This window comes from Bos grunniens, chromosome 20 (assembly GCF_055505025.1).
Source record: "Bos grunniens cultivar Pamir isolate PY7600 chromosome 20, Bosgru_T2T1.0, whole genome shotgun sequence".
In the NCBI taxonomy this organism is placed as follows: Eukaryota; Metazoa; Chordata; class Mammalia; order Artiodactyla; family Bovidae; genus Bos; species Bos grunniens.
In genome coordinates this window covers 59,101,949-59,121,685 of record NC_141184.1, presented here as the reverse complement: position 1 = coordinate 59,121,685, position 19,737 = coordinate 59,101,949, and the positions used below count along the sequence as shown (strand labels likewise).

Below are 19,737 nucleotides of genomic sequence, written 5' to 3'. Positions count from 1 at the left end.
AATAATGAATGAGAGTTTATCAATGGCTAATGATTAGATTCTTTCACAGAGAACACTGCCCCTTATATACAGGAAAAAAAGAATTAACAAGGAGTTAACAAACTAATTTTGAACATACTCATATTTTGGCTTCCTGAAACTTACAAACTGCCAAGCAGATGTTTTTTCCAAGTTTTCTGATCTGCCAAGTTTTAACTTGGAATACATTTGTATCCTAAAGTCAAAGTAATTTAATCAGAGAAACTTGGGCACAAAGAATCAAGGCGGTATGATACATATCTTTCCTCATCTCAACATAAACAAATTACAGGGGACTCTGATTGAACTGTTAGTAGAAACTTTCATCTCACTGACAGGAGAAACCTCTCAACAGCTGCACACATCTGCAAGGCAACCATACAGATGCTGCTGCCGCAAGGGCTGAGTCTGACACAAAACTGAGTCCTGTGTTCCCAAAACTGAACAGAGTTGCTACCCTCAACAGACTTCCCAGACTCTTGACAGAAAGCCCAACCGGCTCATCAGCTGTCACTGCCAGCCACAATTTAACTATTCTTGAACAACCAGCAGGAAAAAAACAAAACAAAACAAACAAGCAACAAAGTCTCAAACTAAAAGTCCGATCTATTGTCTCTGACAATAGAGCCTTTCTCATTGAACCCTGTGATGTGTCGCTGAGTTCTGTAAAGAGAGACTTAGCGTATCACGTTGCCAAGTGGATACTAAGAACTGTGCATATATTTATGCCCAGAAAAAGAATGAAAAGGGAACTTTGAAATCCTCCACTGCTGGCCACCGGCAAGGCTACATTTCAAAAACGCAAGGATCTCCTACCTGGAGCCCTCTTCGTCTTAGAATGCTGGACTCATCCATCTCCCCCTCCGCTTTCTCTGAGCCTCTCACAACAGCCTAGCCATGCGGTACTACCGCTACTTCGGCACGCTAATTCAGAGCCCGGCAGCTGCTCAACACTTACATCACGCTCTAGCTGATTGGAGCCCTGAGTCAGCTGGTCCCGCTTAGTTATTCACTCCAGCAACTTCGGGGATCACGGATGCTTGCAGTTCGGTGGGAAAGCGCAGCAAGTGGGCTTAGACACCTAAAGCATCCACCCAGGGAGAGGAGGCTCTTGCTAGTAGATAAGAAATCGTGGGAGCCCTGCTTTCACTACTCCTTCGGAATACTGGCCCTGGCATTCCAGGCGACCAGAAAATAGCTTTCGGCAGTGGTCGCGGGTCAAGTCCCTTCGGAAGCAACTATAAGGTCAAAGTACTAAGTCAATCAGCGTGACAGACACCTCTGCAAACAGCAGCTGCTGATTGGGACGGTGAGAAACTAGGGCACAGCTGGCCAGCCAAGCAGCACCACCTTCCTGCCGCTCATCTTTTCTGATGGCATCAAAGGAGAAAAAAAAAAAATGTAATAGAACATACAGGCAGCCGGAAAACCTGAAAACCGAGGGCTCAGGGCGGCGGCTTTCCACTTACAGGGGGAGGAACCCTTACCCCTCCCAGCGCCAAAGCCAATTTATTTACATAAATACCTCACCGCCCATTCCTAGCCCAAAGATACAGTTCAGATTTTAATCTTCCTCATGATGACAACTTTCTCTGTTGATACCAGACCCAAATGTAAAAAGGGAGAAGAAATTCTAAGATCCATCATTAGTTGGAATATTAACCTATTTCTAGTCCATAAACAACTAAAAAGAAAGATACCCATCACGTGCAATTTCACAGTCTGTTTCAGCTTGTTTACTCCGCTCATCCTCATCTTATTTCAATTCAAAGCAACAGAAGAGATGCATATTAAGTTTTCATTACTGACCTAGCACAGGAGTAACAATATCTGATACTACCAATCTATAATAAATTATTCCCCCTTGATTTCTTTCCTAAAGAGATTTAAATTGGGAGCACAGTATGGTCCTGAGAAGCAAATACTAGGGCTACCTATAGTTTGTCTCAGAACTACCTCCTTCTTCACTTTATCCATTAGATAGTCTATTTTTCTTGAAAGAATGATAGTCAAGAAGGCAGGCATAATGCATACGTTATTTTTAAAAAATCAGTAATTTCTGGTTTTACCTAATGCAGGTATCTAGCAATTTCTAAGCATGGGGGTGGGGAAGAAATGACAAGTGGTTCCTACCCAGACACCTGCTATTACACTAGCTTTCTGTCTCTTTCTGGCTGTCAACACACTCGTAGGCTTGCTATCAATTGATTAGATTATGTCATTAAAAATAGCTCAGGGATTTATGAATTTAACCACTGAGGAAAATTGATTGCATTTTATGTTCTCAAACCATCTTTGCAGACATCTCTAGACATACAAACAGAAACTCTATCAAGAAACACTGCCCCCCGCCCACCCACCCCTCACAGAAGCATCCAGGGAGAAGGGTGTCAGGGTGTTTTACCACTGAGGCATGATCATTGGATACCACTTAAAGGAAGCAAACCCCAGAGACTTTTTAGCTCTTGCTCTTGGGTGGAGGAGTAAGGCCATCTCTAAAAGCAAAGAAAAGGCACCAACCTGGTCATTGCTCAAACCAAAATGTACCTCCAACCTTCTAGCACAATTTTCTATAGGTTTTTAAAAATACTATGCATTTTTATTTGAATTGAAGTAACAAAAAAAAAAAAAGGGGGGGACAGAGAAGAAATGAAAAGAAAAAGTCTAGGGTCTGGAGTGGAGGAATCGGTGAGCTGTCTGTGGGAGAATCTGCAAAGGGGTTGGAAACAGATTCCCATCCTTGACAGGCCCACCTGTACTTCAATCTTTTCCTGCAAAAGGAAGACCTTTCTGTTCAATGAAAACAAAAGGAATGACAGTTGTTGCCCTTTCTCCCTCAATTCACCCTCCTGAGAGAAGAGCTTAAGCAGCTCCCTGAATTTGAAGTGCCGGCTTTGACAAAGTACCTTGGCAGCCGGTCAGAATATATTTACCAACTTAGATGTCATTGTTATCTGCCCACAGAGGCATAAGAAAGTCCTAACTGAATTTAGAAGAAAAAAAAAATCATGACCCAAGAAGCTGAACTTGGAAAAGCAAAAGCCGAGCATGGTGTCCTTATATGTGCTTGTGATCTGAGAGCTGTGATCTTCCTTGCGCTGGTCCTTCTGGAGAAAGTGGGGTCTGATAGAGGACATCAAGTTCCCACTAAAGAAAAGGAAGGGAAAAGAGTTTTCCCCTTCAAGCAGAGATCATAGGATGTCAGGAGGGGGAAAAAAAAAAATGTAGAGCCCAGAAGTATCTTTTCTGTGACCAATCGAGTGAGATGGTTGGAAGCTTTATCAGAAGACATTTCGAGGACACACTGATGAAAAGTCAGGTGATGTGTGTCTCAGATAAGTGGGCATCGTAGGCACTCGGCAGCTGGACCTGTTTGGCGGCTGGGGTTGATAAAAAGGGATTTTGGCTAAAGGTGAATAGTATGTTTCTTAACAAAGGAATATTCTGAGATAAAAATCCAGGATAGTATTCAACCATTAACTAAGTCTACGATGAAGATTATGACCATTGCACCATCAAATCTAGTATGAAAAAATATCGATTACCTGTCAAAATGTATCACTTTGAGAAGTGATACACGTACATTTTAAAGAAATAAAACCAGCCAGAGGCAAAAACATTTAGGACAAAAATGAAAGGCTGCTGAAAAATAACATCAAGCAATAATGGCTTAGCAGAGGGAATAGTAAAAGGAAAATTGCTACATTTACCCTTTGCTATATATTTTCTCATCAAGATAAGCCATGTGTTAAAATGCAATAAAAACTTCAAATGATGACACTATTCACAGGTAATAATTAGGAGCCAGCCTAATTTCCATTAATAAACTCATTTTTCCTGCAATTTTATACCTTCGTGGAATCTGTTCATATTATTATGAGTCAGTTCACAAAGTACCAAACTCAACGTGTAAAGCTTTTACATGTGTATTCAAATAAAATTTGGTAGGCTCAGTCATTAATTATAATCTGAAGCCAGAGGCTTTGTGGTACTTGATTTTTTAAAAAATTATTTGTATGTGTACACCTCGTGTACACACTATCATAGGCATAATTTACTTCCTAGAATACTCAAAATCTGTGGATACTGTAATAAGGACCAAATCTAAATTTTATTCATTGTTACAATAAATGGCTCACAGAAACAAAAACAAGCCCAAATCCCAGGGGAGAAAAATCCCAGGAAGGGGTGGGAAGAGTTTGGTTGTACAAATTTTCAGAGTGAGATTTTGTGATCACTGACATCCACAGCAGTGTCAGCTGGTGCTAGGACACAGGTGTGTCACCTGACTTACACGGTCACGCATTTCTCACAAATTTAAAACCAAGGTACACCTCTCTCCTCCTGATCCACATAGGTTTCTCTAAAGTAAATGTGGCTTCTGATTTTACCCACTCTTCAGCAACTGACCTCATACCAGGAAACCTTGATGAGGAACACTGTGAGCAATTTTTTAAAAAACCAAAGCTGGGGGATGTTTCCAAACCTAACCTGACCCACTCTACTCCACAGGCTAAATCCACTCTCTGCCCGCAGCTCTCAGCCTCTGGCTCCTGGACCACCTACCCAAAAGCCAAGGAGGTGGTGAATGAGGGGTGTAGAGATCACTTCCTGGTGGAGTAGGAGGCTTCTCCCTCCAGACCAGCCTGAGGGAGGAGGGTCTGCATTCCTCATCATGGTGTGCTCAGAAAGTGATTTCTAGCACCATTGCCACAATCTGCGATGGGATTTGTCCTTAACGTTTGCTTTTGTGTGTGTTTGTAGCCATTACTACTTCTTAGCAAGACAAACATCCACAAAATGCATTAGCCACAACATCTTGTTACTTTGAGACAACCGACCAAGGGTTTGTAGCCTCTGTTCACTCATGAGGAAATCCAATATAGCCAGTGGATAAATTCCTTCATTCATTCATTGATTATTTTTTCTACTCATAGATAAATGCCAGTGGCCAATGCATATGTCATATTTTAAAAAGGTAACATAAAGGTCATAAAAAGTTGCAAATAAGAAACAGGTCATTCATGACAATGCATAAAAAATATCTATTATTGTGATTATTATTATTCCTCTGGCAGTTTAAGGGGTAAAGAGAGCCCTGAACACCAGTAATGAATACAGCTGTGAGATTTACTCAAAATATACATTTCAGTGTTGACATTTATAATCCTTCTTAATTTTAGCACTTTATTTTCCTCCATGTTTTATTTCCAATAACAGCCAACAAATACTGATCACACAGTATGTGACAATCACTGCTCGAAGTACTTTATACAAGTCATCTCATCTAATTCTTTCAACAACCCTATGAATTAGGTGTATTATCATCCCCATTATACAGATAAGGGAACTGACCAGAGAGGTTAAGTAACTTTCCAAAAATTACACAGCTAAGGAAGGGCAGAACTGGAGTACCAATCCTGACAGGCTGACTCTGGAGTTTGGGTTCCTAACAACTCTACTAACTCTTAATGTTTAAACACAGAAGAAAAACCTGTTTTCAAGGTGAAAAGAATGCATGAGAGGTGTCAAATTTTTTTAGCTTCAAAGTGAAAATTACCACATTCTAAGCTATCCCTGGTCAGAACATACCAGAAAGAGCTTGTGGAATCCCAGATTCATGGCCACAGGTCTCTAAAAATCAAAAGGAGGAGGGTGTGAAGAGCCAACTCGTTAGAAAAGACCTTGATGCTGGTAAAGACTAAAGGCAAAAGGAGAAGGGGACGACAGAGGAGGAGGTGGTTGGATGGCATCACTGATTCAATGGACATGAGTTTGAGTGGACTCCAGGAGTTGGTGATGGACAGGGAAGCCTGGCATGCTGCAGTCCATGGGGCTGCAAAGAGCCGGACACGACTGAGTGACTGAACAACAACAACTCGGCTACTTTAGGGCTGAAGAGAGATCGATGCCCCTCGCCAAGAGTTGGGTGGAGGGAGAAAGCAGCCAGGGAATAGTTCTGGGGTGTGGCCTCTGTTTCTTCTCAAATGCACCTGGGCCTCCCAAGGTTCCACTCTCACAACTCTTCACCCTTCTGGCTCCCAAAGTACACAGTTCTAAATATAACATATATTTGTGTACAAATAGTCAATTCTACAGAACCAAGGCTCCCTTTGCAGTTTTAGGGTGCCAGCATTCTACACATTCCCATGAACTTGTGGGCTTTTCAAAGCTCTTCAGTCTGCAGACTGACACACTTCAGTTTTCTGGAATCTGCCATCGAAGGCACTTGGTAAATCACTCTTTCCTTTCAGGTGAAATGACTCAGGGCAAGGCTGTCCTGAGCAGTGATGAGAAGCTCAAAGGGAGGGGAAATTCCAACCCTGACTTTTCCTTCCGTTTTCTGGGAGTCATGACTTCCCAGCATCCTTGGAAGAAAGTGTCCTGCCCTGAGAGCCAGTGCCCCAGGGCAGGCTCCACCAAGACAGCCAGGAAGCCAGGGAAAGTCCTTCCACTTCTTGAGCTTCAGTTTGTGAAATTAAGATGTTACCACAGGCTTAGCAGTAGGAACTGCAAAGAGGAGGAGGCCACCTGCTGGGAAACTGGGTCCCAGTGCCCCCGGGCAGAAGCAGTCCGTGCCCCTCACACTGGGCACCTGGTCCCTCCTCTACTGACTCCACAACCGTGACTCAAAACTCCCCTTCCTCCTCCAGGCTATGAGCATCTCATCAAGCATCTGCTTCACATGCCACTCAGCTACCTGCCTGGTCTCAGGCTCCTTCGACTGGCCAAGTGCGCGCAAGAGGTTGAGGACGGAGCTTAGCTTCCCAGCAGTGCCTGCTCATCGGGACTTTCCCAAGTGAGAAAGCAGTGCTCCGACTCCAGGGATGTGCTGAAGTGTGGGGGCTGAAAAGTACGCTGTGGGCTTCATGTTAACTGTTAAATGCTTGGCTACAGTGGCCACTCATCTTCACCCATGTCAAATACCAGAATATTACAGCATTAATCTAATCTTCAGAAACATTAAAGTAACGTACAAGTGATACAGATCACCAGTGTCATCAATGCCCAAAAGATACTCAGAAATAGGTTCCCTTCTACAAAGTCCCAGGAGCTATTATGCTCAGGAATAAATACTGAAACTACAAATTACCTTGCCCTGTATTTTAAAATGGTCATGTAAAACTGAAAATAAAGTTCTAATCTCAAAAGTTGAAAAAATGCTGTTCATACTGTATGTCTTTTTCTCCCCAAAGGAAAAAAAAAAAGTAAACCTGTCAAGGAGACTAAAACAAAAGGGCTTGAGGCCTTCTAGGGAGAGGAGGAATTTTCTCACTTTCAAAAGAAAAGAGAGGATCCACATCTTCCCACTGATGATACACAAAAGTCTGAATTTATCCACAGAGTGGCACTTTCTAAAACACGTTTCATTTAGCGAAAACTGCAGGTAGGGTCAGTGGCAAGCATATGCCTCTGAAATATGCTGCCTCCCACGCTTCCTGCGCATAGCTCCATCTTCCATCCTGCCTGTAACCCTGAAGACCGTTACAATGTGTGCAATTGGTGACTTCTACAATGTAACACACATGAAGAAAGCTGTATTGTCTCGACGCCTGCATCACCTTTTAAAATCTAATTATTTCTGGCATATTAGCCATCAAATCACCACTGACAATATGACGGGAATCATGGTATTGAAAAAATTACATCCTAGGAGGGAATAATAAAATATAAATCACATACGTAATTTTCTTTTGAACATTTTAACAATGACACCCTCATATACATATGAAATATAGCAGACTATCCTCATAAATGCCCCAACATCAATCATGGCAGGAAAATATTCTCTACTTTGTGAACACACGGATCCCACAAAATATAGCATTTCTAATAAAATTGGGTAATACAACTTCATTTTTTTCATCAAGGGGCATTTATGAAGATCTGACAATGGGAAATGGCTCCAATTTTTTTTTTTCCAATTATGTCCCTTCATCTCTAAATGACACACAGCTAACACTGGGACCATAAACTAATATTTAGCAAACTCCTATATGTCACATTAATATATAGATGGAGACGGGAGTAGATGAGTGGAGTGATACTGGCTGTATTGCCACCACAGGCTACCTACCCACTGCATGAGCTTCAGACATGGGTGTGTCAATGTGTTTATGCTATGCTAAGTCACTTCAGTCGTTTCCGACTCTGTGCGACCCCATAGACGGCAGCCCACCAGGCTCCCCCATCCCTGGGATTCTCTAGGCAAGAACACTGGAGTGGGGTGCCATTTCCTTCTCCAATGCATGAAAGTGAAAAGTGAAAGTGAAGTCGCTCAGTCGTGTCCGACTCTTAGCGACCCCATAGACTGCAGCCCACCAGGCTCCTCCATCCATGGGATTTTCCAGGCAAGAGTACTGGAGTGGGGTGCCATTGCCTTCTCCGCAATATGTTTATATGCATGATAATATTCCTGGCATCAACTAAGTATTTTATGAGCTTCTGAAACAGAGATTTCTAAAATTATTCCTAAAGTGATGAGATCTACCTAGAGATAAAAGATGAAGATTATTTTCAAATTTTGAACTCTATTCTGAGTTTAATGGAATCAGAGATTATATATACTGAATCAGAGATTATAAATGCACTTTTAGGCTACACATGCATTGAACTTTTCTTTTTTAGTCCTACAATGACAAGAAGCTAAGTTCTAGGTTAACTGTACTGTTACCTATCTAAACTACTCCAAAAAAGTAACTATAAGAGAAGAAAAGTTATGGAAAATCTTCTAAGAAGAAAAACCAAGCCTAGTCATCTTGGAATTTAAAAGGTGATTGACCAAAGACAGCATGCTAAACAAAATTAGAGTGGGAGTTCACGCATGAAGTAACCAGTCTTTCTTCGTCTCTGTGTTTGCATCCGCATGAATTACGACATAGATCTGAAGAGCCTCGAGCAAACTGTTTTAAATCCAGCAATCACGTCTGGAACCTTGTTCTACCTTGAGGCTCCAGGTTGGACTAATTCTGAGGTTTTGCTGGAAACCTCATTCTGATCTTTTTTGGATTATGTTCATAGAATCAAGCAATTTTGGTGATTCTTCTGCAAAATGCTGAGGAGAGGTGCAGATAGCAATGATTGAAAACAAACAAGTTGCTTTCCTTCAGGCAACCAGGTGGCAGTCAGACATCTATCTTGAATCCTGTTTGTCATTCCACTGCTCCTCAAATTGGTTTGCCTTTCCTTCCATCATCCTCTACTAACATGGCATCCGATTTAGAAGTGAGCCGAAATGGGTCTGTGCCCACAACTCATTTTCAGTTGACGGAGAGTAAGTTACTCCTTGGGACTCTGTCATCTACCACAGTAAGCAATGTGAGTTCCACTTGTCTACTATATCGACTCTGTCTTCCAGCTTCCCTGAAATGTACTCTTCGGAGAAACACAAAACATGCTCCAGATTCTACCTCATTAATCCTCATCAGCTTCTTTCAAAGGAGAAAAGGAAGAGACTGGCCCAATTTACCCACGAGGAAAGCGAGGCAATGAGGTTAAAAGAAGAGCCCAAGGTCAAGGAAACAGCAAAAAGGCAGAGCCAACGGAAGCATTCGGGCTTCTCAGGCTGGGTCCCGGCGCCCACACAGCAGCCACTTTCCCAAAACACCCTCCCTCTCTCCTTCACTTTGGTGCTCCACTGCTGTGGTCCAAAATTGCTTCAATTGCCATTCAAGGGCAAGGGCTGCCCTGCAAAACTTTGAAATAGACAGACAAATGAAGAAGAGAAAGAAGGAAAACCAAACAAGCACAAGCAGAGAGGGAGAAACAGAAGCATTAGCTGAAGGTCAGACCAAGGAGACGAACTTGATAACTTGTTATCAGGAACACCTGATAACACAGTATCTCTGTCTATCTGGCTCAGTAAGAGGATACTGCAAACACAGGGCTTAAATTACAAGTACATGGACCACAGATACATTGGGTTTTTGTTTTGTCTTGCAGTGGCAGAGTTGCTCTCTACACTGCAAGAACATAGAGTCATGCAACAGCACTCAAAATACCCATGATTCTTAGGGTCATGTTATTATACATTTAGTCCTTGACTCTCATCTAAAACGTTGATGGGTAGTCTCTCCCAATTTTTCCTTTCTCCGTCTGTTTGCTCAAGAAGACTGCTTAACTTGTCTGGGTTTCTTAATAATATTTGAAATATAAATGTAATAGATGTCTATTGGGGAACATCTGGAATAGACACCACCACAGTGTCATCTCTAATTTAATGAACAATGATTTATTACCCTGATTTTCTTAAACACCAGTGTGTGTGTATACACACACACACACAGAGGACATAGAAGTTTCTAAAAACTGGTCTTGAAAATAATTCTTAAAGTAAAATTAAGAGATAGCTTTCACAGACTGAAATCAGTATACCACAGTCTTCCTAAAAATATTTTAAAACTTTGGTTTGTCTGGGTAGCTGATTTAGTTTCTCTCCAGTCTATATGAAAATGCAGCAGGGGCTCTGGCATTTTCTCCTCAAAAAAATCAAGGAAATCTATCTCAAGTTTTACAGACTGATAGAAAGTCACTCAGTTCTATTTGAAATCCCTAGTTCATTCATTTATATTCATTAATCTTAATGACATCATTAATACACAATGTGTTTCACAGAAACTAATTGTATTTTGCCAGAATCAAACATTAACAATTACACTCCCCATTATCACCTAATAACATAAAATAAAATGTTAAAAGTCTCAGGCACATCACTGAATATTTTGGCATGATAACTGATTTTCATTTTTAATGCTACAATAAATTGACCAGATTATCATCAATTAGATAAATTAATATTCCTTACGCAAGGAAGGCAGTAGGAAATTCTCCTGCTAGAAACTGACAACACTGTATACTTATTTCCTTGAGTTTCATTGAACACTGGCTTAGTCTTCTTTTGTCCCCTTATCTAAAGCTGAATTTTGTGACACAAGCTAATACCACACAAGAGAACATATTCCTTTTTAATTTTATGTATTTATCATCACTTTAAGAAAAGATGGGAGATTAGGAAATCTCAGCTCTTCAAGTAAAGGAGAAGTATCTACCTGAGCAGTAAAAATGCCCTGAGTCAGAAATACATGAATCAACTTGTTTAAATTATTGTATTACCATATATACATACACATACACACACACACACACACAATTTTATGCACTTGATTCAAAAACCAATCTCTAAACAGCTGCTAGGGATTAGGCATTAAGATGGATGCCGAGAATAGAAAGAGGGAAGAGACTCTGTTCCACTGGAACATGGTCAAGGGATCTCAAAACACAGGAAAAACAAAACAAAACAAAACAACAAGGGGACTGGCGGAATCTCAAGGACAAATATTTACTCAAGGTGCTGCAAACACAGAAGGGTGGTAGAGAATGGGGGAAGTTTGGGAAGAGGAAGTAAATGATGGTTCCCAGATTGATCTGTGCATCAGAATCACTGAAAGAGCCCTCATAATTTCCAAAAACTAAAGCTACGCCCAGACCAATTAAATCCCATTCTTAGGCGGAAGTGGGGGCGGGAGGCAAATATGAGTAATTTCTGAATTTCCCCAGGTGATTCCACTGTGCAGACAGGCTTTGGTAACCACTGGTCTGAAAGAAGTGGAACTACTGAGTGGAGTAGATGGGGAAGATGACAGGAGCCCAGTGGTCAGAAGGTCTCCACTACTTACCACTAATTCCCTGCCATCTACTTGGTAAGTGATGATTCAGCCTGAGAAAAGGGCGAGGGGAGAGAGGTGATGGGAAATAGCAAGGAAAGGAAGGACTGATTCCCTTAGCTGTGAAAGAACATGCCTTCTAATCTCTTCATCAAAGATGAGTATTTCCATGGAAAGACAAGGCATTTTTGTACAATCTTTCTCTAAAATTGAAGCCCAGTGAACTGAGTAAGTCCTATGTGTCTTGGTCTTACTAAACACATTACAATGACTCAATTATCAAAAGCAAACAGGATCCTTCATCTTGTCCTTCTTGAGGCTTCCCCAGTGCCGCCCGAACTCGGGTGATGGTTTTATACCTCACCTGACAACCTTGAATGGCTGTCGCCACTCTCCTCTGAGACAGACAGGAAAGGGCATTTGTGAGGCGCCTATTAATTGTGTTCTTTAACTGTCCTCTGAAGAAAACGAAACACAATAGGAGTGTGTACCCTGACCATTTTATCTACAGAAAATGCAAATAGATTAACTCTGATTTCATTCTGTAAAACATTACACAGAGATGCCTTAAGTCATCTGGAAAGATATAGACTTATTTAGGGGAAAATATACAATGCAATTCTAATACTTGACTGGAAAGCAGGATTTTTAAAAAAAATTCTTACTTGCCTTCTGAAGTTCATGTTTAAGAAATAAGTTACCAATTTCACTACTCAGTTTTCAGAGGGGACACTTGTATTTATGGAGTGAAAATACTCCTTCCTTTGCGTGTTCCTGAAGAAGCGTCTTTCTTTGTGTTATAAAGTTGTGTTTATGTTATAAAAACCATAACAGATTCTTAGCATGAGGCTGCTGATTTGGTGTGGTGTTTAACTGCACATGCATTAAAAGTTTCTAACAATGCATTCTAGAAACACGAAGTCTATTCTTTCAAGAATTACACCTAACACAATGCACTAAAATGTCCCTTAAAATATTAGTGGAAGGAATTTCTCCAGCTTGAGTATTCAATATTTTCTGAACATAATTCAAATATACAAACCTGATACCAAAACATTGATCATATATTATTCTCTAAAGATCAAAAGGCTATCAAGGTTAACAGCACCGTCTTACTTACAGCAGTAATCTGCAGCCCAAATGTTGTGAAAAATCTCCATGTGATGTGATGAAGCATTTTAATTTCAACCAGACACTAGCTTTTTATAAGCTCTTCCAACAGTTTTCTTACAGTGAGAGAGTTATTTTTACAAAGTCCAATTGGTTTTTTTTTTTTTTTTTTTTTCCCCAGTTGACTTCATGAACCACCCTGCGCCCAGGGCATACCTTTCTCTCACATGCAATATGAATGTATCTTTTTAAAAAATCCTCTCAAGATGTTTACTTCTATCAGCTACAAATGAGATTTGCTGAGGTGCCACCTACTGGACACAACACCGTTAGCATCAGTGCAGTTCATCTTATTTCCTTTTTTCAGCTTTTAAAACTCTTGATTTTCTCTGAGTTAATACAGATGAAGTGAGTATATGTTTCATATGAAGGTGATCTAACAGAAATCACAGAGTCTGTCCCATCAAGGGCGCCCTAGGTGATGATGTTTTGAAGGCTCCGATGGAAGTGCTGGCTTCTTACCTATTATCACGGCCGCTCATCCTGCTCGATCAGGCACAAAGGAGGCAGCCAGAGGCCATGACAGGCCTGTGAGAGGACGATGCTTTCTTGAGACCAGGATGAAAGTGACTGCCTGCCACCCAAGCTGATGATCCACCCAGAGCTCCTAGCACCGACTACACAGAGAAGTGATACTCAGCTGTTTACAAATGCCATCATGTCAATGAGGTGTGCACCCATCACACACAGATATTTTGATTTCATAGTTTGTTACTAAGGGCTTCCCAGGTGGCACAGTGATAAAGGATCCTCCTGCCAAGCAAACGATGTGGGTTCAATCCCTGGGTTGGGAAGAGCCCCTAGAGAAAGAAATGGCAAACCGCTTCAGTTTTCTTGCCTGGAAAATTCCATGGACAGAGGAGCCTGGGCTACAGTCCACAGGGCTGCAAAGAGTCGGACGTGACTGAACGATTAAGCACATGCTATACGTGAGAGGGGGGAAAGTGCCAGGCAAATACCACTTTCTGTTCATGTAAAGCTGCCCCTGGAGACACCTTTACTTCCTCTTAAGCCATGTGAGCCTGGGTTCAGGCGGAGCCTGGGGCGTGTCCAACATTCCTCTCCTGAATTGCTCTAAGCTAGAGAAAGAGGGCAAGGATCTTCTGAGGCTCCACTGGTTACAATGTACTTCCAAGGAAAACAGTGAAGGAATAGACTGTGCGGTTTTGACTTTGTCTCCCCTCCTATCAGATGTGCACCTAACATCCCTTCCTTCACTACCAAGTACTGCATGGAATTCTTTTCTGTTTAAAGCTGTCAGTAATGAAAATCCCAGCCTCAGAATTAGAGCCACCCGTTTCTTCTCAATGGGTGAACTTATTTATCTAATGCCATTCATTGAGCACTTTTATAAAGCCGACAGGTCCTTATCGCCTGCTTTGCCCATTTGGGTAATTTGTAAGTAGAAATACAAATGCGGCCAGACTCAGAGACATTTCCTTCGGAAGCAGCAGCCTGGAGGAAATTCCTTCCTATACCAGTCTTTCCCTTAGGGGGGAGATAGGGCCCAGGAAGCACTAGAATGGCAACTGAGCCACTAAAACCCATTCCAGGTCCTGCCACTTAACCCTTGATTGCCCTTGGGGGAGTCATTTAATAAATTGCTTTATTTGATTTGTCTCAGTTGCCCATTTTTACCCTCCAATATTTCATTCTGAAATTTTTTCAAGCCTACAAAAAAGTTGAAAGAATACAACATTCCTCATAGTCTCCACTTTGATTCACCAATTGTAAACAATTCCCCTAATGTTTCTTGCTATCCATATTTGTGAAAATACAATGCAGACAAAAATTGTTCTTTTTCTCAACTTAATAAGAAAATCGAAAGATGAAAAACCCCAGTGGTCATTAACTATTTTCCCTCTTAGTTTCACCATGCTATTACTGTCTCTCTTAACAACATCATTAAATATAGGTACTATGGGAGCGGCTCTGGGAACTTTCCTGGTGGCTCAGACAGTAAAGAATCTGTCTGCAATGCAGGAAACCAGGGTTCAATCCCTGGGTCGGGAAGATCCCCTGGAGAAGGGAATGGCAACCCACTCCAGTAGTCTTCCCTGGAGAATTCCATGAACAGAGGAACCTGACGGGCTACAGCTCATGAGAGTTGGACATAATTGAACAACAAACAAAAGACAAATGGGAACAAAGATTCAACCAGTACCAATGAAGCTTCACAGATGGTTTCACACGTCAACCACCTCTCTAAGCCAAATAGGCAGGGGCCTCCGGAGGATGAACAGAGGAAGTTTTATGTTTGCTGAACCAGGTTGCTGGGTTTGGTGGTGGAAATGGGATTTCCTTGTTATTCTGGCCTTCTCAAAAAAGTCATATGCTTTTGTTTCTGTGGCTACTTTCAGAATCCCTGAATCAATAAGATTAATTCAGCAGTAGAATATTAATTTTCAGAAATACATCTTCTATTGATTGTTTCTTGGCATCCTTCCTGGTCCAGTGTGGCTCCACGGTCAGCTTGGTTCCACTGGCTGTGCCATAAAGATGCTTACTGATGGCGCACCAATGCAGAAGGTCACACCATTATCCCGCTGGCCCTCTCTTATCTTTATTCTGCTGTTTGTACTTCTCTGACTCCAGACTCAAAACAGACCTAGACTTGGAAAGGTTTACAGTCGTCTATGAATTGCTTCATTTGTAAAATTAGAGCACTCCCAAACGCCTTCATAAAATACTTGGAGCAGCTTTGATAAATTACAGCTCACGTACACAATTACAGTATCGATCTCTAAAGTCACCAAGTTTTCTGTCAGTCCCTGTTGCATTTGCAGCTATCTTTTTAATATCTTTTCTCCTTTCTTAGAAAAATGTCCAAAAACCTGACAGGCATCATTATTTAAGCAGTAAGCAATGCCTTAATCCGTCGAGAGGAACAAAACAGGTCTTTCTATTCCTTTTAACATAACCATTTGCCTCCTTTACAAACTACTGTGGTAGGACCAAAGTGAAAAAGTGGCTCAGTCGTGTCTGACTCTTCGCAACACTACGGACGGTAGCCCGCCAGGCTGCTCTGTCCAATGGAACTCTCCAGGCAAGAATACTGGAGTGGGTTGCCATTGCCTTCTCCAGGGGATCCTCCCAGCCCAGGAACCAAACAGGTCTCCTGCCTTGCAGGCAGATTCTTTACCATCTGAGTCAGCAGGGAAGCCCCTAGGACTAAATACGTAACTAAATCAAGATGCTGACCAGATTATCTTTTCCTGACATGACTGACTAGTAAGATGCTTAAGGTAACAAACGTTATCCAACTCAGAAAGTCCTGTATGTTCTATGGAGACATCAGAAATATGCTGAGGCTTTTCCCCAAGGTCTGACATGCATCCAACTTACTTGAATAAACACAAGAAAAAATGACAAAGGAGAGGGGTACAGAAGGACAAAGCACCAATTTTGAACATTTTCTGAATCACATCTTCAGTTAAAGCTCAAACATGTTTAGATAAGTCTGTGATTTAAGTCATTTTTCAGTTTGAAAACATGACCCATATACCAAGAACATAGTTTTTTTTTTTTCTTCTTTCACTCTCATCCTAAAATGATATCGTTAAAAACAAAAAACAAATGCTGATACAGAGAAATATACGATTAAGCTGTGTGCGGCCATAAACCACTGACTCTGGTGCAGCTGAGCTGGGAACCCTCAACAGCAGAGGCAAGGGACAGCAGAACATCCCTGCCCCCTCTCTCTGAGCATTCAAGGACCACCTGACAAGGAGCCCGGGGTGGGGAAGAGAGAAACCAATGTGAGCCACCTCTGCCCAAGTCCTGCACCTGCACGCATGCGTGCTCAGTCACTTCAGTTGTGTCCGACTCATTGCGACCCCACGACTGTAGCCCGCCAGGCTGCTCTGTCCATGGGATTCTGCAGGCAAGAATACTGGAGTGGGTTGTCATGCTCTTCTCCAGGGGATCTTCCCAACCCAGGAATAGAACCCAAGTTTCCTGCGGCTCTTGCATTGCAGGCAGATTCTTTGCTGCTGAGCCACCAGGGAAGCCCTGCTTAGTCCTCCTCTGTTCCAGAATATCATCACTGAAGAAGCTCCCAGTGATGTTCATCAGGAAAAGACACTCTAAGGACTGAGGGAATGGACACAAGGCTGTTCTGCAGAGAAACAGCAGCATCCCCATAACTTCTGCTTTCACAGTAAAGTCATTCTGGGGACTCAGCGAAAACCTTCCCATCCCATTTTGCTACTTCTCTTCAAGTTCAGTTACACATCTGAAAATTAAGATCTTGGTACACAGCCAGAAATACTACATTCATGGTCATCAAAGAACTGTGCAGGTCTCAAGCGTGAATGGCAGAAAGCATTACAGAGCAGAGGAGAAAGCACCTCTTCTGAATTCACTGGCCAGTGGACGCAATACCTGGAGGAGAGCATGACAACCCACTCCAATATTCTTGCCTGGAGAATCCCATGGGCGGAGGAGCCTAGAGGACTCTAGTCCTTAGGGTCGCACAGAGTCAGACACAACTGAAGCAACTCAGCCCGCAAGAAGACTCAATACCAGGAAGTTCAAGGGAGAAGACAGGTAGCCAGACACACCATTTGTGGTGATAACTGATGCTTAGGTATATCATCCCATTCAGAAGGTTTTGGCAATGTTAACTGGCTATTTTCTTGTTCAAACTATTTCCTTTTGATCCTGGGTACGAAGATGTATCTCCCAGCCTCTCATACACTTGGGTGTGGCCATAAGACCACGTTCCAGACAGTGGATGATGGTGTATATGTGTGCCATTATTTCAGATCTGTCCATGAAGGGACTTCCCTGGTGGTCCATGGGTTAAGAGTCTACCTTGCAATGTAGGGCATGCAGGTCTGATCCCCGGTTGGGGAACTAAGATCCCACATGTACTGCAGCAACTAAGCCGTGTACTGCAACTGCTGAGCCCACGCGCCACAACTAGAGTCCACGTGCTGTGATGAAAGCCCCTGCATGACGCAACAAAGACCCAATGCAGCCAAATAAATGTGTTTTTAAAAAAGATTTGTCCATGAACAGTTCCCATACAATTCCGGCTCTTATACTATTTACAATCTAGGTGTCAGCAGGCTTCCCTGGTGGCTCAGATGGTAAAGAACCTGCCTGCAATGAAGGAAACCTGGCTTTGATCCCTGGGTTGGGAAGATCCCCTAGAGGAGGGCATGGCAGACCGCTCTAGTATTCCTGCCCAGAGAACCCCATGGAGAGAGGAGCCTGGCAGGCTACAGTCTGTGGGGTCGCAATGAGTTGGACACAACTGAGTGACTAAGCACATCCGGGTGTCAACACCCAAGGTGATCTTGGGAAAGACATAAAGATGGCAGAACGTCTGTTAGCCTGAATGATCTCATGGAACAGAGCATTTCTCTGCCAAAATGGCCTGCAGGCAAGGAAGAAAAACTACTGCTTGTAGAAATAAACAATAACAATAGTAAATAAACTTCCAAGTCATTTATTCTATACATGATAGTCATTTATTCTATACGACGTGATACACTCCATGCCACTCTGATTAAATGCTGGGAGAAAACTTACCTCACCAACAACTACAAATCATCCTCCAACTAAAAAGAATTGTGGGCAAGCATTCACACAGCAGATGTCATATAGGTCAGAGCTGGAGGGCTTTTCAACTTGTTTGAGAGTTGACCAAGGGACTGCTCGGGTAATTTATACGATGATGTAGCCGTGTGATGAAATACCGTGCCACCATGAAAAGGGACACAGTAGAGTTGTATGCGCTAATATGAGAGATCTTCATATCATTAATAAATCAAAAAGCAAGGCTCCAACAGTATATATAGTATTTTTATTGCTTTATTTATAGAGACATACACATAATTTTTTTTTTTTCTGCAACAAGTAAAAAGAAACAATTATCAATGGGTTACTTTTGGGGAAAAGGACAAGAAGGAGAAGTACATTTTTTATATCATTTTAATATTGTGTATGTATTAGTTTTATAAAAATGTCAATAGGGATAGCAACACACTGGGTTACTTCTCTTTTTCATGCATTCTTGTATTAACAAAAGGTTACCATTAAAATGTCAATCAGGGCATTGAAGGAAGGATTTTATCAATAAAATGGAATGAGCTCTCCTCCCTCCTGCAAGGCAGATTATCCCCCAAATGAGGACACTGTGAGGTGGCTGCTGATCAATAGCCCAGCATAACCATACAGCTGTGAATCTGTACTGATGTCATGAATGACCGTAAGGCTTTCCTATTTGTTTATTTGGGACTTAGGGCTCCCTATTTGTTTACTAGAAAAGTGACATGTGCAATCGCATTTCCCATTAGTGATCACTAGGAAATGCCTCAAGAGCCAGCCTCTTGTAAATTCTCTCCCAGAAGCTTTCATATGCTTTTCCTCTGAGTCCAGTGATATTCGTCCAAATGGCACATTCTGTGGGGAGAAAAAGCACTCAAACTCTGGAGAAAGGCACCAGCAAAGAAAAGCACAGGATGAAGGGGCATTAGCTGGTGCATAAGCAGTGTCTGGAGGGCCTGGAGTTAGGAATGTTCTCTCCTAACCCTGCAGAAATTCTGGGTGTTGTCTAAAAATTTCCTCAGAAGAGGAGGATGTCTTCAACGCACATATTTCCCAATAAAGTACAAAAATGCAGCTTTATGACCCTGGGCTCGTCTCTTTCGCCTGGGTTGAATTTTTGTAGCGGCAGAGAAAAGGCTGACCTGGGACACAGGTTCCGCATTTAACAAAGTAGGTGCTCGCTGAGCTGTTTGATATTTCGTTTACATCAACTGAATGCAGCTCCACCGGAACAGAGACGCTCTGGCAGAGAGAATGCATGGTTAAATATTCTGAGATAAATGGGTTACGCTATGGTCTCAGGTACCACGACCGAATGTAGGGCAGAGAC

General features: G+C 42.1%; 1 protein-coding gene across 15 annotated transcripts in view; it reads right to left on the bottom strand.

The window, feature by feature from the left end:
- MAST4 (microtubule associated serine/threonine kinase family member 4) overlaps window positions 1–19,737 on the bottom strand; it is a 616,403-nt gene that overhangs the window by 368,184 nt on the left and 228,482 nt on the right. For 2 of the 15 annotated variants that reach the window (XM_086362023.1, XM_086362030.1), the window contains exon 1: window positions 835–981. The exons of 10 other annotated variants lie outside the window; for them this stretch is intronic. In XM_086362023.1, the coding sequence (XP_086218149.1) occupies window positions 835–873 (39 nt within the window). In that variant the 5' untranslated portion in view covers window positions 874–981. Of the gene's footprint in view, window positions 1–834; window positions 982–19,737 lie in introns of those variants that run through there. 3 more of the 15 variants (XM_086362021.1, XM_086362018.1, XM_086362019.1) reach the window with 3 other exon arrangements.